At 39.7% G+C, this 18,422-nt stretch overlaps 3 protein-coding genes across 5 annotated transcripts; 1 reads left to right on the plus strand and 2 right to left on the minus strand.

Annotated features, from left to right (window-relative positions):
* The first annotated feature begins 3,918 nt into the window (after nucleotides 1-3,918).
* LOC114452270 (leptin-like) lies at nucleotides 3,919-5,684 on the plus strand. Of its 2 annotated transcripts, XM_028431495.1 has the most exons (3): nucleotides 3,919-4,001; nucleotides 4,393-4,582; nucleotides 4,830-5,165. In XM_028431495.1, the coding sequence occupies exons 2-3, from the start codon at nucleotides 4,433-4,435 to the stop codon at nucleotides 5,163-5,165; spliced, it is 486 nt and encodes a 161-aa protein (XP_028287296.1). In that variant the 5' UTR covers nucleotides 3,919-4,001; nucleotides 4,393-4,432. The 2 variants fall into 2 exon arrangements, with proteins under 2 accessions (XP_028287296.1, XP_028287298.1); XM_028431497.1 differs by lacking the exon at nucleotides 3,919-4,001 and having other exon boundaries at nucleotides 4,433-4,582; nucleotides 4,830-5,684.
* A 253-nt stretch (nucleotides 5,685-5,937) lies between these two features.
* Nucleotides 5,938-11,614, minus strand: rbm28 (RNA binding motif protein 28). Of its 2 annotated transcripts, none has more exons than XM_028431494.1 (19): nucleotides 11,290-11,614; nucleotides 10,973-11,119; nucleotides 10,761-10,882; nucleotides 10,607-10,682; nucleotides 10,417-10,509; nucleotides 10,272-10,343; nucleotides 9,912-10,023; nucleotides 9,616-9,842; nucleotides 9,446-9,509; nucleotides 9,222-9,331; nucleotides 9,060-9,133; nucleotides 8,831-8,966; nucleotides 8,561-8,625; nucleotides 8,288-8,446; nucleotides 7,988-8,137; nucleotides 7,833-7,907; nucleotides 7,613-7,742; nucleotides 6,820-6,958; nucleotides 5,938-6,370 (listed from the first exon to the last, which is right to left on the minus strand). In XM_028431494.1, exons 1-19 carry the CDS (start codon nucleotides 11,405-11,407, stop codon nucleotides 6,124-6,126), a joined length of 2,316 nt encoding a protein of 771 aa, XP_028287295.1. In that variant the 5' UTR covers nucleotides 11,408-11,614; the 3' UTR covers nucleotides 5,938-6,123. The 2 variants fall into 2 exon arrangements, with proteins under 2 accessions (XP_028287295.1, XP_028287294.1); XM_028431493.1 differs by having other exon boundaries at nucleotides 10,761-10,885.
* Nucleotides 11,615-12,173: 559 nt separating this feature from the next.
* On the minus strand, nucleotides 12,174-15,773 carry LOC114452011 (transmembrane protein 53). Its single transcript, XM_028431070.1, has 4 exons — nucleotides 15,582-15,773; nucleotides 15,117-15,365; nucleotides 13,767-14,013; nucleotides 12,174-13,672 (listed from the first exon to the last, which is right to left on the minus strand). The coding sequence occupies exons 2-4, from the start codon at nucleotides 15,351-15,353 to the stop codon at nucleotides 13,311-13,313; spliced, it is 846 nt and encodes a 281-aa protein (XP_028286871.1). The 5' UTR covers nucleotides 15,354-15,365; nucleotides 15,582-15,773; the 3' UTR covers nucleotides 12,174-13,310.
* Between the last annotated feature and the right edge of the window lie 2,649 nt (nucleotides 15,774-18,422).

Here is an 18,422-nt window from a genome sequence, read left to right on the forward strand (position 1 = left end):
ATTCCCGTCATTCCTGTGACTCATCCAGGCAGGTCCTGCTGAGTGGAATTCCCGGTTTCCATGCAGCATCTGGATAAGTAATCTGATACTGTGCAAGGCTCATTAACACAACTCCAGGCCAGTGCTGAATGGGTCAGGAACCCTTTTACTGGTAGAGTAATTACTGCCTTTCTCCTAACCATAACCATAAAGGGTTAATGCATATGGCACATGCAGTATAATAATAATAGTGATAATAATAATAATATTAGTGGCACACACTTCTTCTGAGGTTGTGACTCACAGTCTCACATAAGTCATCGACACAAAGTCTTCATGAATTATTAATGAAGCCTGGCCGCGTCCTTCTGTCATACTGCAGGAGATGACTAGAGGCCGAACAATAGGGTCCCAGAGAGGACATAAATCTGATCTCCCACATAGCAACAAAAGTGCATAAAAGTGTCTTTGAACTCATTAGTCCCTGCTGAAAAAGCAAAATGAACACCTCTAAAAACTAACAACTCTGTCTGGCAGAGAGGAAATACTGTGGCTTATCTCATTTATGATGAGGTTTTTGCAGAAGAGAAAATATTTTAACCTTAATCAGTCACAACACATTAAGACAGAAATACAAGCCAAGTAGAGCAAAGTAAAAGCTGAGGCCCTGTGAGTCAATACAAAGATCCCAATTTTGGTCACAGGATGACAGTCAGTCAAATGGACATTGGACAGAATACGATACAATTTCAGATGTTATTTAAAAAAATAAAAAGGTCGTTCAGAATCGTTTCAGAATCATCTGTGGCCCCTTCTGCAGCAATAAGAAGGTTTCTGTTAACTGTTGATCAGTCATACACAGCTACAATCTGAGATGTTGTGGTGATTTCCTCACATTATCTGCTCATCCCAGGTGCTTCCACATTTTAGTTGGAATAGGACATTAGTTGTTGTTTAGCCATTCTTCTGTAAAAAAAAACTGGTGTGGTTGTTGTCTTGCTGCATGATCCACGTCTTGAGCTCACAGACAGATGTCTGTCATTTCCACTGGTATAATTCAAAATTCATTGTTCTATCAATGTTAGCAAGTCGTCTGGGTTCAGATGCAGCAAACCAGGCCTAAAACTATGATGGGATAGTTTCACTGTCATTCTCTCTCACAACATTTAAGCCAAATCTTAGTTTTCTGGTCTTCTGGTTTGTCCATGTGAGCTTTATCAAACTGCAGACAGCCAGCAGTGTTCTTTTATGTGAGCAGTGTCTTTCTACTTGAAGCTCTGGTATGCACTCCATGGTTGTTCAGTTTTCTCCTGATGGTGGATTCATGAACATCAATGTTCCAATGTTAGAGAAGCCTTTAGCTGCTTAGAGGAAACCTGTGTTCCGACCTTCGTAACCGTGTACCTCACTTGTTTCTGGAGTGATCTTTGTTGATACGCCACTCCTGTGGAAGGTAACAATGGACTTGAATGTCCTCCTTGCTTGTTTTTGACAGGACCGTTGAGTGTATTTTTGCATGTTTTTGTGTGATTGCCAAACCAGTCGATAATGGAGATGGAAAACACTGGATATTTCAATCACATCAGCATTTGCATCAATGAACAATCTGCTGTCAGTATCAGTTCCTAAATATTACTAGGTATCCACACAGTCCAACAGCTCCTCCTAAAACACTTCTTTACTGGAGATTTTTGTGCTATTTCCTGAAGTCATTTAATGTTTGAGCACTTGCCGACTTTGGCACAGGCACTACTGTGGCTTGTTTCATGGCCTAGGCAATCTGGGCTGCAAGTGATTTCTGGAAAACATTACAAAACACATTGTTGTTCAGCATAGATCTTGCATTTTTGTTACAGCCACTTTATTTAAAAAAACTTCCCCTGTCAATAAAACTAATTAAATTCACCCTTCCTGCAGTATATTTTCACACTCATAACCACTTCATTAGTACTTAAAGCTTTTTTGTAAATGATGCCTTATTGTTGCCTTATTGAGACTAAGAATTTCCTCACTGATTCATTTCTCCTCATATGTACGTATGTAAAAATGGCGTCAAATGTGTATGGAAACAGATGGGCACTGTGGCTGAATTCTGACCACATGAGTATTTCCATGTGCATATTGAGACGTCACATGCGAGCAGAAACTGATATTTCTGTTAAAGCCTCCTGACAAGACGGGCAGCTTTAATCCATCCCAGATGTCGGAACCACTTTTTTTGTTTTCCGCTAACAATGAAACCAATGTAGTTGTTGACAGGAGAACCTCAAACCACCAGAGAACTGCTCTGAGGAAGAATATTTGGAAGCCACCCATCTAATTGTATCATTTACTTTATCCCTATCTTATCTTATCTTTTTCTTTCATGAATAATACACCATTCCAGTTGAAGTACATACAAGTAGGACACTGTCACCCATTTAGTATTCTTCCCAGAAACATGCCCTTCACTTGAAGTTTTTTCTTAAGAAGGATGATGGGGGGCTGTGATTCTATCTTGTAAGCGTGGCAATGGCCATGTTTTTTTTTTTTTTTTTTTTACGAAATCTTAACACTTTACTGTTTACTGTAAATGACCTTCAGTGAGAACTGTATTGGTCCCTGTGGATTTAACTCACAGAGAGTTCTGGCATGTCTGACCGGTTTGTCTTTAAGGAGAAGAGAAACTTACTCTGGCACTCTACTCCTCCACAAAGCAAAAACAGACATCTAGTTCCAAAAATAGCTGAAATGAGAAAAATTGCTTCAGAACACTTTTCCAAGAAGAGCACTCAATGACATTAATATTAAAGTAACTATGTACAGTCTGCACGCATAACAAATAAGGAGGTCATTTCACTGGAGATTACATAATACTTATAGAGGTCCATCATAGTGATGGTGATGTTTTGCAAAAATTAAGCAGTTTTGACCTCTGTTTTCACAAAGCACAGAAAGGCAGAAAAATCAAACCTGCAGGGCTGCATGGAGTGTCAAAAAAGTTCTCAAATGTTAAATATTGTAAAGAAGGCTTGAGCGCTAACAAAGCTAAAAGATTAATCTACAGTCAGCTGGGTATGTCCATATAATGCAACTTAATGTGTAGTTTGAAAAGCTTTACAACTTTTCTGGGAATATGCAAATAATAACAATAAACTTGCTACAAATTGGAGCAACCTGAGAAAAGAATCACTTTTTGTCTTAGTCCAAACTGATTTTAAAATGTCATCCAAGATCATTTATATATTAGTGTATATTTTAAAATAAAATGAACAGTGCTTATTCAAAATAAATGTACCTTCTGACAACACTGGATCAGGCTCCTGGCTTTGGAGTAGGCACTCTTTGTTAGTTTTAAAGGCAGAATTTCTTTTACAGAAGCTAGAATATTCTTTATATGCATCATTTAGCATATAGGAAATCCTTAAAAAAAGCTTTAACAACTTATTTTACAGATGATTGAGTTTTTATCAATATGATACTTAACATTTCCTATGCCATGGGGACACTCTGACCTGTACAAGTGTACAGCTTGCTCTTATGATGCAATCACAGGATGTGACATATATGGTATGGTGACTGTCTAGTCAGTGAAGCAGCAAAAATGTAAATACTGTTATTATTATACATACACATAGAAGTCTACAGGGTGTCAACAAAATTATGCAATGTCTTTAACACCCCTGCTGATGCAAAAAAAAACAAAACAACTACTTCACATATTTGTCTCTTTCCAACTATTTCAAAAATGAAAAATAACTAAGAGCATCCATGAAAAAAATAAGAATGTAAACTAGTCATAAAACACACTTCAAATATGTGACAGGACAGTTACCAAAAATGTGTACCCCCTCTTCCCTGCAGCAGCACCCCTGGGGAATTCAGGGGTGTGAAATGGTGGCAAGAGGTAGACGAGGGGGGGGGGGGTGTAAGGGGGAAACAGGGGGGTCGGAGAGAGGTGAGTAAGGGATGAGTCAACAGCTCTCCACTATAAGATACACTGATGGAGCCATGCAGTGACTTTCACTCAGACACCAGCCAAGGTAAGGATAACTCTCCGTCTCTCTGCACGCCTCTTTCACAGTCTAATTTGTCTTTGTTTAGATTCTGTATCACAATTTTTAGAGACATTCTGGCTGTTTACAGGTTATGGGGTGAAGCTGTTTGTCAGTAGAACATTTATCAAGAACTGAAAGCAATAGTGTTAGTCCAACTCTGTGATCTTTGTACCTGTTACACAGTTAGAGTTTCCCAGGTGTCTCTACACAGATATTTGCTTCCATAATCAAACATATTGGGTAAATTACTGGAAGTAAGCTTGTGTGCATGAACAAACTGATGACATGCTCATGTCTGCTGCCTGAGTGTGGTAACAAAATAACTGTATTCATTTTGCTTACATCTGATCCAGTCAATCTTTATCCCTCATTCTAGCAAAACATATCATCTATACATCCGGGGAAATACTACAGCTATGGACTACAGCCTGGTTTTCTGTTTTTCTCTGCTTCACATCTTAAGTGTGGGTTCAGCCGCTCCTCTGCAATCGGAAGTTATTAAGATGAAATCCAAAGTTAAATGGATGGCTGAGCAGCTGGTGGTGAGGCTAAACAGAGACTTTCAGGTATTTGTGGTCCTGATTATGATCACAGAGTTTATGTGTGTGCGTATTTTCAAATGCTGTGCTCCTATATCAATAACTGTTAATATGTATACTGTTTTTTGACTCTATTGTATATTTTTATCGGTAGTTTATCTTATTATGTATATAGTTTCTCTTATCTTTTGCTTGCAAAAATTCAATTTCCCCATTGTGGGACTAATAAAGTTATTCTTAATTCTTAATTAATTCCTAATTCTCCTTCTTGCAGGAACCCCCGGGCTTGACCCTCAGTCCACCTGAGAACGATTTAAATGGATCTTTATCCATAGTGACAGTGCTGGATGGTTATAACAGCCTGATCTCCGACAGCCTCAACAACGTCTCCCAGCTCAAGTCCGAGATCTCCTCCCTGACAGGTTACATTAAAAACTGGAGGCAGGGACACTGCAGCGAACAGCGACCAAAGCCTCCACTACCAGAAGCACTTCAAGAGCTGCAGAGCCGGAAGGAGTTCATTGACACTGTGGGCATTGAGGCTTTAACGAGGGTGAAACAGTTCCTCAATCTGCTGCTGAGAAAGCTGGATCATCTTGAGACTTGCTGAAGGATGGACAATATATGTAAGTCATTGGCCTGATTGCTGGACAAGTCAGTGTGCTCTGACTGGCCACCTTTTCAATGTGTTTTGAAAAAAACAGTATTCTTAAAGATGCACTTATTTGTATACATTATGTATTTATTTATATACTATATTTAGAAAATATGTATTTTTTATTGTCATTGTCTTTTAAGAAGGAGGTTTACACTTTAAGAGATGTAGACTGACTTCTGCTTAGCACACAGACACGTCAGCTGCTCTTACAGTGACACTGCTCTTGTCAATAAATACATGAATTCTGTCATGACGTTAAATTGGCAGTGAACTGGCAGAAATGTCCCAAAGAGCAGTGCTGTAATCCCTGTAAATTCCTGAAAACTTGTTTTAAAACTTGCCAAGAATCAGTGCAATATCAACAGCTCTTTAGGCTATTTATAGAAGGCATGTTTTATATTTTTGTACAGTCGGCACTATTTTTTATAACTATTGAATTAAACTTGAACTATTAAATATTTAACAAACCTATTTTGTGTTTTTTCAGTTGTTGTATGATGAGGTAAAGCTGAAAATAATGAGAAAGATGTGAAAACGGCACGTAGACCAGGTTAATGTATAATAATGACATTTGTGGGTGTTCAACTCTTGCTACACTTGTATATACAGGGTACACAACTAGTGGGAAGTTATCGGCTTATGATTAACTCCTGTTAAACACTGGAATGAAAACAGAGTCTGATAGAAACTGAACCCGTCAGCAAAACAAAAAACAAAACAAAAATAACAATAATTTTGCATTTTAATAAAAAGTCATGTACGCAAAAACAATATCCTTACACTTAATTAGAGGAAAAACGGCAACAGTATGGATGACACCCAACACAGGCATCATACACGTATACTGTGCAGTTTGACACAAAACCAGTTCAGACAAATATTTTTTGTCGTCAGGCTGTCAAACACAGCATTAACTATTAAACCATTTGCTTCGTTTGATAGCAGTGCTCTTGTCACCATTACCTATAAGTTTCCTCTTGTACTGCTCCACCAGGCTGTCAAAACGGTCCGTCCCCTTCAAATGCTTCTTAGCAGATTTAACCTGGTTTCTGGACTTTGTAGGCTTTTCCATCAGTTGTCTTTGACGATCCTTCCTGCTCTGTCCAGGTCTTGGTTTGTTCTGTGTTGGGGCCTGTTGCTTTCCTTTGTCGCGCATTCTGCAAAGAACAATAATTCAAAATCCAGCAACACAATATGTAGACTGTAGATTTTCAGAACTCCTCTTAAAAAAAGTACATGGACACTTCCTTAAAGTGAAACTACTTCCCTCACAGAGAAGTAATTGTTAGATATCACTCAACAATGGGAATGCAGCTGTACATTGGAAATCACACTATCAAGTAAAGCCCAAAAAACCTCATCACCAAGGACCACAAATTTCAAAAAGGCAGCTCTGCTTAACAGCGACAGCTTTTGTCTAGGTGTGTCCCATTAATCCACTGTCTGTGTAAATTTACTGCCAAAGTGTTTCGATGCAATTATTAAAGCTAACCTGAAGGTGAACAAAGCCCACTGCCCTTATTCTCTGCCTGTTTTATTTGAACATGGCTGAGTATGTCATTTTGGACTGTGGTTTGGGAAGTGGTCCGTAAACCAGTGCCTGTACCTGATCTTTGGTCCCCGGTGGGAAGGCATTGGTAAAGTCCTCCTCCTTTTCTTTCCATTCTCCAAATCTACGTGCTCCACCTCAGGGTTGGTCTGGAAGCCTGAATAGTGTCCGTCTCGCTTTTGCTTTTCAGGACCACCTGACACAGAATAATAGACAGAGACTTTAGACCATTTAAGCCCACGTGTCAGAATCCTGCGTTACACTACAATCATGTTCAAACTTTAGCACCCATTCTTTTAATTCTGTTTTTTTAGTAAAGACATATAAATCATCTGATTGTAGTCTTAGTTCTTATGTCTTAGTTTTAGGCAAATACAACCTCAGAGGAAACACAACATGTTACTCCTAGTATTAGCCATGTGTTTTTTGTTTTATTATGTAGTACAGAGTCCCAGGCTGAAGCCTATCCCAGCTGCAATAGGTGAGAGGAACAGTACATCGTGGACAGGTTGCCAGTCTATCACAGGGCAAACACAGAGAGTGAATGACACACTCACGCCCCTGCAGCCACAGGGTACAGGCAGAATGTGCGAACTCCACATAGAAAGTTCCCAGCCAGATTCAAACCAGGAACCTTGTTGCTGTGAGGCAACAGTGCAAACCACTGACTTCATCTTTGCTTACTGAATGGCACAGTGACAAACGGTAAATGTTGTGGTTGCCTAATACTAAGACCAAGTACAATCAACTGTATTATGTTTCTGAACAGAACACAGAATTTAACTGTTTAACATGAATGCACCTAAAATCCTGGAAGACAAACATGTAGAGAGAGAAAATATTTTCTAACCTTTCCCTTTTCGTGTCTGTTTTGAAGAGTACTGTACTGTATTTCCACCTTTGCTTGGTCCTTTTGCACTGGCAGTTATTTGGGATTGTGGTTTTGCTCCGCCTTTCAATGGCTGATTTCTGAAAAACTCCTGTTAGTATAAACACAGGGTTACTTTACATTTAAAACAAACAAAAAAAATCCATTTGAAGACAGGTCACACACATCACCACAAACAAACCTTGTTTTTCTGCTTCCGCATTTCTTTTATTTTAAGTTTCCTTGAATCCTCCAGAGAGAACTCAACAATGGGTCTCTGCAGAAAGACACACAACTTATGGTTAGACCTGACAAACAGAGGAGTGTGTGACAGTGATTTGAGCTGTGGTGCATTACCTTGTGTGAACCAAAGATGTTTGGGTTGTTGTTTAGGTAGCGAAGCGTGCTGAGAGCATGGTCGTGGTCCAGGAACTGAACAAAGCCATAACCTAGTGACTGGCCCATCACTTGACCTTTTTCTGGCTTCTTATCATACATGACCCGACACTGAAATGACATGCATAAAATTGATCACAACTCCCCCTACTGGGCACAAGGACACAATGTTTTAAATTCTACACCCCTCACACACAACTTGTTTTTCTTAACTGGAAATAATAATCAACCCAGCTGCTCTGTGTAAACGCATTCTCTCACCTCTGTGATACGGACTCCTTTGACTCCTTTGACAGCTTGAAGGCAGAGGTCTTTGAGTTTTTTATTGTGCACAGATTTGGGCAGGTTATGGATGCACAGACGAGTCTTTGACACAAACACGTTAATGTCCCGAAGCTTGGCCCTCTTTATTTCTTCAAACTAAAAAAAAAAGACAAAAAACAAATAATATGGCTCAGTCTTTCCAGCACAGATTCAACTACTGTGTTTAAAAAATAATTCAGTATGTTATAATGCCTTTGAAAAAATACTCACCCTGGTTCTTTTGACCATGTCGGCCTCAGGTACACCTTCTGCAGCCTTAGTACCAGCACGGATCACTGGGTGTGGTGGACAAGATTGAACAACATATTTAATAATATTTGAAAAAAAACCTGCTTTATTTAATAATATAAAGACTCATTTAAATCATGTTTTAGCAGCAGTTTAAAACTATATAAAGATTCAGCTAATTTGTTTGGATAAGAATGTTTTAACTGAAATGTTGGATGACTTTAATCAAAGTATCAGCGTATCTTTACTCACATCCCTCTCTGGCGAGGTACAGGTTCCTGGTGCCAGTTTCTACTTTTTTTTTGTCGGTCTTCAACTTTGCAGCTTCTTCTCTGCCCACTGCGGCAACAATCATCAGCTTTCTGCCATTTACACGGATGCCACCATTCTACATCAAATGTTAGCAAACGTTACAACAAAGCAGAAACAGGAGCATCTGTGTTATTGACGCAGAATGTACATGTATTAGATTGTACATCACCTCTGTCTCATCCTGTGCTGCAGCTATGCATTTATCTGCAGCTTCTTTTGTCTTAAACTGAGCAAATGCGCAACCTGGTGAAATAAAAACAATGATAAATGAGTTGTCTTGAAATCAAGTGAAAGTACAGGAATGTGTCTCAGTGGAGTTCTGCTGGCTGACCCTTTGAATGATCTGTGTCTGGGTGGAGAACGATCTTTACGTAGTTTAGCTCTCCATATAGTAAAAGGACTTCCTCGAGACCCTCCTCCTCTGTGTCAAAGGACAGGTTCCTGATGAGTGACAGATCACAATGAGTACAAATGCTTGAGACAGACTGAACATAACAGAAACATAAACCAAGAAGTCTTGAATGCAGTAAGAAAAAACGGGTCAGAACCACCTACCTAATAAAAATTGTTCTACCCTCTTTTACGTCTGAAGGAAGCATTTTCTTTTTTTTCTTTGGAGCTACAGTTAAACAGAACAGACAGGACGTCAGAACAGCTTTTTATAAAAAAAATAATAAAAACACGACTCACTAAACTATGACAAATGTTAAGAGAAGGATGTATACCCAATTCATCTTCTTCATACTCCTCGTCTTCCTCTTCATCCTCGCTTTCATCTTGATCATCATTTGAGTCAAGGTCACTCCCTTCATCATCATCATCATCCTCATCTGATTCTTCTTCTTCATGCTCATCTTTATCACTGTCGTCTTCCTCACCATCATCTTCATCCTCATCTTCATCTTCTGATTCAGATTCCTGTACCTGCTGAACAGCTGGTTTTAAACTGACCCTGTTGAAAGATGCGAAAGTTAGCCAGTTCATAACAAAATTACATCTTGTACATGTTAAATGTTCATACTTTTTCTTCTCAGGTGCTGTTTGTTTCTTTTCTTCATCCTCTTCAGCCTCTTCATCATCATCGTCACTGTCACTTTTTGTGGGCGCACTGGCCTCCTCTGTTTTCTTATTGCCTAGGAAGTTAAAAACAAAAGCGTAATAACTAGTGTAAATGATATTAGGATATTTGTTTCTTAACATTATGTAATAACTGCATGAAAATATACATAAGCTACTTTTTTTAATCATCACCAAATGTGGCCCACTGGTTCTTTTTCCTAGGTCAGCATTTGTGATTCTCATTTTATTAAGAGGCAGATAAACAACAATTCAGGAACAAAGTGCAAGAAGGTGACGCTTACATGCTTCTATGAAAAATTACCTGAACTAGAGGACTGCTGTGTGGCAATGAACTTGTCCTTTGGCACAGCCCAATCAACGGCTACCTGTCGACCTGAGGATAAAACATTTAAAAATTAGCATGAAGCAAACTGAAAAACAAAATTGTGAGTGAGATGCTCACTAACCTTTTATCTCCTTCAGGTTCATGCCATTAAGTGCCTTGGCAGCTGCTGACATGTTTTTAAACAAGACGAACGCAAATCCATACATCTTCCCATCTATGCAAGATCAGAAAAAACATCATGAGAAAGACACAGGCAACAATTGACCATGATGTCTTACTGTGTCTATGTAGAGCAACAATCCTGTATTTACCAGGTTTAAGGGGAATTTTGGCCTCGAGAACTGTTCCAAAATTGGCAAATACTTCTTTCAGATCATCCTCTTTGCACTGTAAAACAAGACGTGTTTCAGAGAGAATTTGTGCCAATGTGCATGTCAGTTTTTACAACCATGTAGCATACTAAACCTTAAAGCTGAGATTCCTGATGATGAGTCTGGCTTTCAGCAGGTTTTTCCTCATGTGTTTGGGTTTCTGCTCAAAGTCCTTAGATGATGATGATGATGATGATGCTGCTGCTGACTCTTTAGCTGCTGAGTAACAAGATGTGCAAAATTATAGGAGTGCGTGACTAGAGTGCAATCCGGACTGCTAGTTTAGAAAGAGGTCTTAATACACACCTGTTTTCTTTTTGTCTTTTATTTTCTTCTTTGCTACTGATAGAGAAACCTTCCGCCCATCGTAGTCCTTTATTTCTTTCAGGGCTCGCTGTGCATCTTCTAGCATGGAGTACGTGACATAGCCAAAGCCCCGGCATTTTTCTGAACCTTGAATAACAGAATATTTTTATGTTAGCCTTATTATTTGTAATGTATATGTGTTTTGCTTCAATACCATCGTAAATGATGTGCACTCAGCTAGCTTAACTGAATTCCACGTTAATCGTTTGGTGCATTTACTTTACAAGAAAAAAAAAACAAAAAAGCGACAATATTACCTTTGTCTCTGACCACGAAGCATTGCTTGACTGGACCAACTTCTGAGAATATTTCCTCAAGTCGCTCATTTGAAGCTGAATCTGGCAGAGACCTAACAAATATGGTGTGCGCTGCCATGGTTTACTGCTGACAGCTAACGGCTAGCTCCACCGCTAACTCCTCACAAAGTGAAGTTTAGCTTGTTGGTGCTCAAACAAAATAAGATAATGTCAAAGTACTGAATATCACAAAACTCAGTCGCGCGAATACATGCTACAGTACTCTATAATTTGTACGCCACTATCATATCTAAGTCGCGTGTTTACATGTGTGAGCAGCCATTTTCGGAAGACAACGGAAGTTACCAATATGGTCAATACCGCCCCCTATCGTCCCGGAGGCTCAAATGAATTTTAATGAATCACGTGTATTTCCTACTTAAAAATGTAATATTATTCATAAAATTTATTTTTTCTTTCCTTTTTTAAATGTACACACCACCTGCACTGTAATAATAGGCTTTTCTTAACTTCTTTGTTCATTGTAGCTTATAATATCTGTATGTGTGCTACTGTCACCAGCAGGTGGTGCATTGAGTAAAACTATTTCACAATTTGTGAGGACTAAAAGTAAATGTTTGCCTGAGGCTATAGCTACACTACAACATGGAACTGAATAACCACAATAAAATGTTTCAGAGGTATTTTAGTTCAGGTAATATTCAATATAATATTCAGGTAATATTGTTCAGGTAATTTTTAATGCCAAATTATACAGGTAGATTCTATACTTTTACAGACACAAGGAATGACATGAATCTCTTCAGGTAAAGTAGAAATGAATATTGTATACACAAACAATTTAATGCATCTGAATTTTCTGTGAATGAACATGACAAAGGTAACACATTTCACATTATTTTTTTATTTATTTCCAAACTTCACTGAGCAGGAAAAATGTTAACATAAATAATCAGCATCATAATTTCACATTTGAAATGTTCAAGTTATGGAAGACAAAGGCACCATTTCAATTTCAACCTTCAACAGACAAAACTCAAAACAAACCACTTCTAAGCTGAACTATAGGTAGTACACATACAATTTCAAACTTCAGTAACAAGTACTTTGTACTTTGGTATTTCATGATATCACAGTTTATTGACACAGACGTTAATATCTGAAAATTATCAAGCTTGTCAAGGCACAGAGGTAATAAACAAAAACATACTACAATACAAAGCAGCATTGTGGCTCAGTTTAAAGAGGTGTACATGCTCTAGTGTAAATTAAATGTTCATAAATGTATTAATTCATTGATATTTTATTATTGTTCGTTGCTACTACAACTTAATTTCTCAACAGGGATTATTAAAGTAAATCTTAATCTCTTAGTCTTAAACGTTTACGTTGCAAAATGTGCTGCATAAATAAAACAATGTTTCTGTTCACAGCTTTTTCCAGTCGTTCTTGGCATTAATCTCTAAAAAGAGTCTAAAATCCAAATTAAGACACCAATTCAACAGCTGTGAAATGGCGGTTTGATGCCGCTTCTAGTGTTTGGGTGAGAAGTGGTTTGAATATCTGTTATTTTATTGCCATAAAACAGGTTTATATAGATAATTCCAACTGTTGGAACACACTTGGCTCCAATAAATTGTTTATCATTTGATTTACAAATTATATGTACCAGCAAATACTTTCATAACCTGGTAAGCTTTAATGAAACAGTGGAAATTTCAACTTGAAAAAGTGCAGATCCGATGGTTTTTTGAGACTACCTAGTGAAGAACAGAAGCCGAGGAACACAAACAGAAGAAACTATTTAACTGTGTGCTGCATACCGGTATTTTATGGATAAAATGCCACCCGAGTATGTCATACTTGAAGAAGACAGAATTGTGCGTTGACTGCATTGTGTCACATAAGGTATTGCACCTGTAGTCAATTTTAAATGCCTTTCTGCTCCAGTCAGACAAAGTAAGCTAACACGGAAAAAGGAAAGTAGAGCTGATTTGGCATTCTGTGGTAATGAAACTTTCTTACATCTTGGCCCTCAGTGGGACAAGGTGGAGTGAGTTAATGAACGCGTCTAAGGTGGTCAGATACTCCTGTGGGTGCCTCTTAAGGTGACCTGCATGTGTCGAATCCTCCCACTTCTTTGCCGTAACATCTATCCCACGTTTCCGCCAGTGGTCAATCATTTCCACCATACTCTGCGGGTCGCTCAAAGCATCGTTCTCACAAAAGAAGAAGAGTGCAGGAGCCATGACCGGAGTGTTCCAAAACGCATTTATGCCAGTGTTGAAGTAGTCCACAGTCTGCCGTTTAAAAATGCTGAAGTAGAACAGGCTCACTTGTTTCACCAGAGTCTCCCAACGAGGAAATACAGTCTTGCCGAGACCTGGACAAAGAGAGGAGAATAACACGCTTCTTATATAATTATATAAATGAGAAGGGTTATGGGCTCTAATGACATGCAGTGAAATAGTACTGACCAACAGCCATCCTCTCCAGAGAACCGATCACCAAGCTGTCATAGACCTGCCCTTTGATCCTCTGTGTGAGTGCCTGATATTTCTGTGTGTCCTGGGATACTTGCACCAGCAGCTGACAAAATGTGTAGCCACCAATGGAGAAGGCATGGACGAGCAGCGGGCGGGAGACGAAGCGATCACTCTCCAGCAACTCCAGCAACTTCTTTCCATGCTCCAGACCCCAGCGAGGCCACAAGAACTCCTGCACCTTGTGTAGAATAAGCAGAAAGTTAAAGCACATTTCACTTGCTTGTTTGATTTTCACACACTAGATAAGTACACCACACCACATTCTGATCTTCTCCACCTTGTTCACAAAGTCCTGTGAGTTGTGGATGTGGTGTGGTCTGTTTCCCACCAGTGGTGTCAGAAGGTCAGCCAAGTGCTTAGCTGGGCATGAGGTTCACACAGACCCACTGAGGTCTTCCACCACATATAAACCTGTTTCCACACCAAACAGAACTGATGAAGCTGCTTGGATGAGCAGAAAAACGTCTTCAGGAAAACTCTACAAGTCCAGATGTGTTCTCTTGCATTAAACTTTGCACCACCTCACTTTTTCCCAAAATAAAAGTCACTGCTTTAAAAAGTCTAAGAGGCAGGGTGTGAACTTCACACACACAGCAGCCACTGTGCAGGGACATGCTCGTTAAACCTACGGATTAGGTTGTTGCTCAGATTACATCAGAATTGAATTTACAAAGGTTGTCTGTGGTCTGCACTTTACTGCTCCTATTAACATAAAAAGTGTCATTATGCAAGACAGGACTTGAACAGTCTGAAACTCTAATCAGTAGTCAAGCCAAATGAGACCGGGCCGAGCATGAATCAATAAGATGTGAGTATTAAAAACAATATTCAAACAATCTGATGCGTCATGTTCTTTAGAACCGGCCGCTTCAAACAGGAAATGAGACACTTCTTCAAACAAGTCTTTCAGGTTCCACAGTGGGGAAGATATCCTGTTGTTCTATAACAATTTGAAAACTGCGATGACATCCACCTTTACTGGTGCTTTCTGTCACCTGCAATGCCATACATTCAGATCAGACTATACTACACACATACAGCACAGGGCTGCTGTTCCACTGGGCTTGCCCTCAAACAAAACACCTCGACCCTCTACAGCACATGCTGTTTTTAACAACCTTTGTACGGCTGATTGTGTGACACATGTCTTATCTCTTCTCCTGTGTGCTGTATGTAGCTTCTCTCTCAATGTGGTGAAGTCACTGACAAAGTAGTAAATGAATGAACTAAACTAAATCAATCAAGCACCCACTATTTAAAGCAGCGCAGTACATCTCTCACCTCACTCTCCACCATGAGCACGTCAAAGCCGGTGCGAAAATAGATTTCACAGTACTTAGCCACAGCTTGTGGACGCGAACCGAGCCAGGGTAGCATCAGCATCAGTGGTTTATGTTCCCCAGAGGTCTGCTTCTGATCTCCCGCGACCCCGGGCGTCGATTCATTCAAGTAGAAAGTGACATTCTTACTGAGGCGATGGGCTGTGATGCCTCTGCTCAGGGCTGCCCTGGCCAACATAGCCGCGGTAGACTGGAGGATAAACACACACGGGAAGTTAGCATAACAAGGTTTCACTGCACAGCGCTGTGGCTAGCTAAAGCTAGCACGTTAGCCGTATGTATGCATTCACTAGGTCAAAGTTAAAGTTTAACATACCATCAGCGTGTCTCTACAACAAAGCAACCAACTCAAACAAGCTAATTCTAAACAAGCATAGCACCAGATGTGGGGTGCGATGACGCTAACCTGTTGAAGCGGTCCTGGTGAAGTTTTGTCCCGGTGATTCTCTTAATAAATCAGACGGGCTCTCCCAAAACACATCGTAAACCGCTAGCTTATGGCAGCGCTCTGTGTGCTCTTCCGTCGACCTCTCCTGTGGAAGAGCTCCTCTCCTTCTTCATCTTGGGACTGGGTGATCTCCATGTGCCCGTCACTGCTGCAGACTGCTGCCCTCTATCGGATGAAGCCTTTATTACACAGAGCCGTCTGCAGCTGAAAGGGGTTTGTCCTGTGGATCTGTGGATTGTTGACATTTCAGAAATTGTAATGTTTCCATTTTTTCCAGTATTTGACAGAACAGATATCCATATATTATATAATTATTACAATTATATAATATATAATGATAATATAATATAAAATGTTTAAAAAAAGAAAAAAAATCAGGTCACCAAACCGAATGAGAAGGAGGTCTGAAAGTCAGTGTGTGAACTAATCAAATAAACCCACAGTGATTGATTACTTGTGTATGGTGTAATGAAAGTAATGTTTGAGGAATGGTTCAAGAATCAAGAATCTTTATTGTCACTATGCAAGGCACAATGAAATTTTGTTCAGCAGCTCTTGGCTTAGGCACACAGTTGGACAAATAATGACACATAATAAAAGAGAGACATGCTTAAAATATACCTAGATAAATATAAAATAGAATAAAGAATAAAAAGCCAATGTGCAATAGTTCAGTCCTGCTGTACTGAACTAATGCTTCACGTGACTGTAACAACAACAAAAACACAAACAAAACTAAACAAAAGCCGAGAGCCCTGAGCCGCTGCATGCACAGGCGCCGCCATCTTGTGATGATAATTTGGCACAAAATTCTCAATTTTTATGTCATGTACACATCAAATAAAGGCCTTGTAGCTTTTTCCTTCTTATATCCATAGCAATATCTGCTATGCTAAATATAAATTTCTTCATTACATTGTTATATTATTTTTTCCTGATCCCTGATCTCTATCACCTCTATAGTGACAAATAGAAAACTCTATAAAACTGCATCATATCTACACCCTTTATGCTAACCAGAGGTCAAGCCTTGTTTTTACCCTCCTTTTTGCTTGTGCAGCTTTGTTTCTGTGTCTTGTCCTTATTCCCAGCTGGACGCCCCTAGTCCCTGCTGACTTTGTCTTGTCAGAGGATGATTTATCTAAACAGAAACCAGTTGCTCAATGAATCCAGATAGCAAGTGTGAGGCGGCAATAATTTGGCCATGTCCCCTCACTGAGCTCATGTGTTTGGCCTGTCTTTGTTCCTCTCCAGTCCCTTTAGTTACGGCTGGGTTGATGCTTTCCTGTGTCCTCATCAGACACCGGGTTAATCACACCCCTGAGGAAGTTTCTACATCCACTGACTGACTGCCTAAATGCTCTAAAATAGTCGCTGTCATCGTGTAGGGTGTACTTATGTGAATGTAAATCAAAACTCTTATCAGCAAAGGTGGGTTTTGTCCTGGAAGCAGACAACTTTGGAAGCTTTTTTTAGGTAACACTGTCATGTGGATGACACATTCATTCACAGTATTACATGCAATAACAGTGTTAGACAATGATAAAGGACTCACTTTGACCAATACATGCATACAGTGCAGCAGAACCACTAGTATAACAGGATTTCAGTGAAACTTTTAAGATCCTTACATCAGCCACACAAAGTACACAATCTCTATCTGTGCTTTTAACTGCCTGAATCCAAACACATCCAAAGGTATGTGGATCAGTGTCTATTTTAGAACCATCCATGGGAATTGAATTAGGCCACGAGGTTACTGGATTTCCCCCATTGGGTGAAAACAGCACACGTGGATGAGACTGATAACATTAAGAAGAGTGAAACAAAGAACATGACACCATCAAAGTCTCTTGCCACAATAACTGGCATGACATCAAGGGCACCAATTCGGCTGTTTTTTTTGCTGTTAAAAAGTGAACATTCTGGGTTAAGAGATATATGTACTGCCATCATGCATTATGTATGTACTATTCAAAGAGAATATTCTGCCTCATGTACTGTGCTCTCTGACTGAGGAGCTTGTCTGATGGTTGCAGTTGTAAATTACACTCTGTGGCATGTATTGATATTGAGCACAGGTTAGGTCAGCAAATGGTACTGCTTGCCGATCAGTTGACAAGCCCTTTAGGTATCTCTCTTCTCTTCTCTTCTCTTCTCTTCTCTTCTCTTCTCTTCTCTTCTCTTCTCTTCTCTTCTCTTCTCTTCTCTTCTCTTCTCTTCTCTTCTCTTCTCTTCTCTTCTCTTCTCTTCTCTTCTCTTCTCTTCTCTTCTCACTCACTCACACTAATGCTACCTTAGTGCAGCCAGTGGCAGCACTGTGGGGTAGCGGGGGTTGTTTGGAGGAGGTGGGGTCTGTCCCATGTGTCGACTGCCTGCCTGATGAAGAGGAGAGGGGCACAGCACGGTAGAGTATGAGAGGACACAGAGAGCTACGCAGACAGAGACTGCAGACATGCAGCAACACAGAGCGGCATATATGTTTAAACAGGCTGCAGCAGAGTGGGATGCCGATGAGGTAAGGAAGACAGAATGATAATGGCTGCAATACAGCAGGTTTGTTTCACCATGTACCATTATGAATGGATCTTTGTTTTTGTATTGTTGTTATTGTATTGCATGTATATTACCATACTGTTATCATCACCATTTGCAGCAATTAACATGTGATTCATCATTTGATATTCTCCAGGTGTGTTATGAATGACATCCTTGGAGACTTGACATTTGGGATTTGCCAAACATGTGACTGGACAAAAACCCCAAGTGACCTTGCTTTGGATTTTGCAGACCCTCACC

The sequence above is a fragment of the Parambassis ranga genome, chromosome 19 (genome assembly GCF_900634625.1).
Source record: "Parambassis ranga chromosome 19, fParRan2.1, whole genome shotgun sequence".
NCBI lineage: Eukaryota > Metazoa > Chordata > Actinopteri > Ambassidae > Parambassis > Parambassis ranga.

Excerpts from the sequence above, each read along its gene's own strand:
- LOC114452270 (XM_028431495.1), top strand. The coding sequence starts at position 4,433 with ATGGACTACAGCCTGGTTTTCTGTTTTTCTCTGCTTCACATCTTAAGT. Across the intron at positions 4,583-4,829 it reads GGCTAAACAGAGACTTTCAG|GAACCCCCGGGCTTGACCCT; the intron begins GTATTTGTGGTC and ends TCCTTCTTGCAG.
- rbm28 (XM_028431493.1), bottom strand. The coding sequence starts at position 11,407 with ATGGCAGCGCACACCATATTTGTTAGGTCTCTGCCAGATTCAGCTTCA. Across the intron at positions 8,138-8,287 it reads AAGGAGTCCGTATCACAGAG|TGTCGGGTCATGTATGATAA; the intron begins GTGAGAGAATGC and ends ATGTCATTTCAG. Across the intron at positions 6,959-7,612 it reads ACAGACACGAAAAGGGAAAG|GTGGTCCTGAAAAGCAAAAG; the intron begins GTTAGAAAATAT and ends ATTCTGTGTCAG.
- LOC114452011 (XM_028431070.1), bottom strand. The coding sequence starts at position 15,353 with ATGTTGGCCAGGGCAGCCCTGAGCAGAGGCATCACAGCCCATCGCCTC. Across the intron at positions 14,014-15,116 it reads TGCTCATGGTGGAGAGTGAG|GTGCAGGAGTTCTTGTGGCC; the intron begins GTGAGAGATGTA and ends ATTCTACACAAG. Across the intron at positions 13,673-13,766 it reads TCTGGAGAGGATGGCTGTTG|GTCTCGGCAAGACTGTATTT; the intron begins GTCAGTACTATT and ends CTCTTTGTCCAG.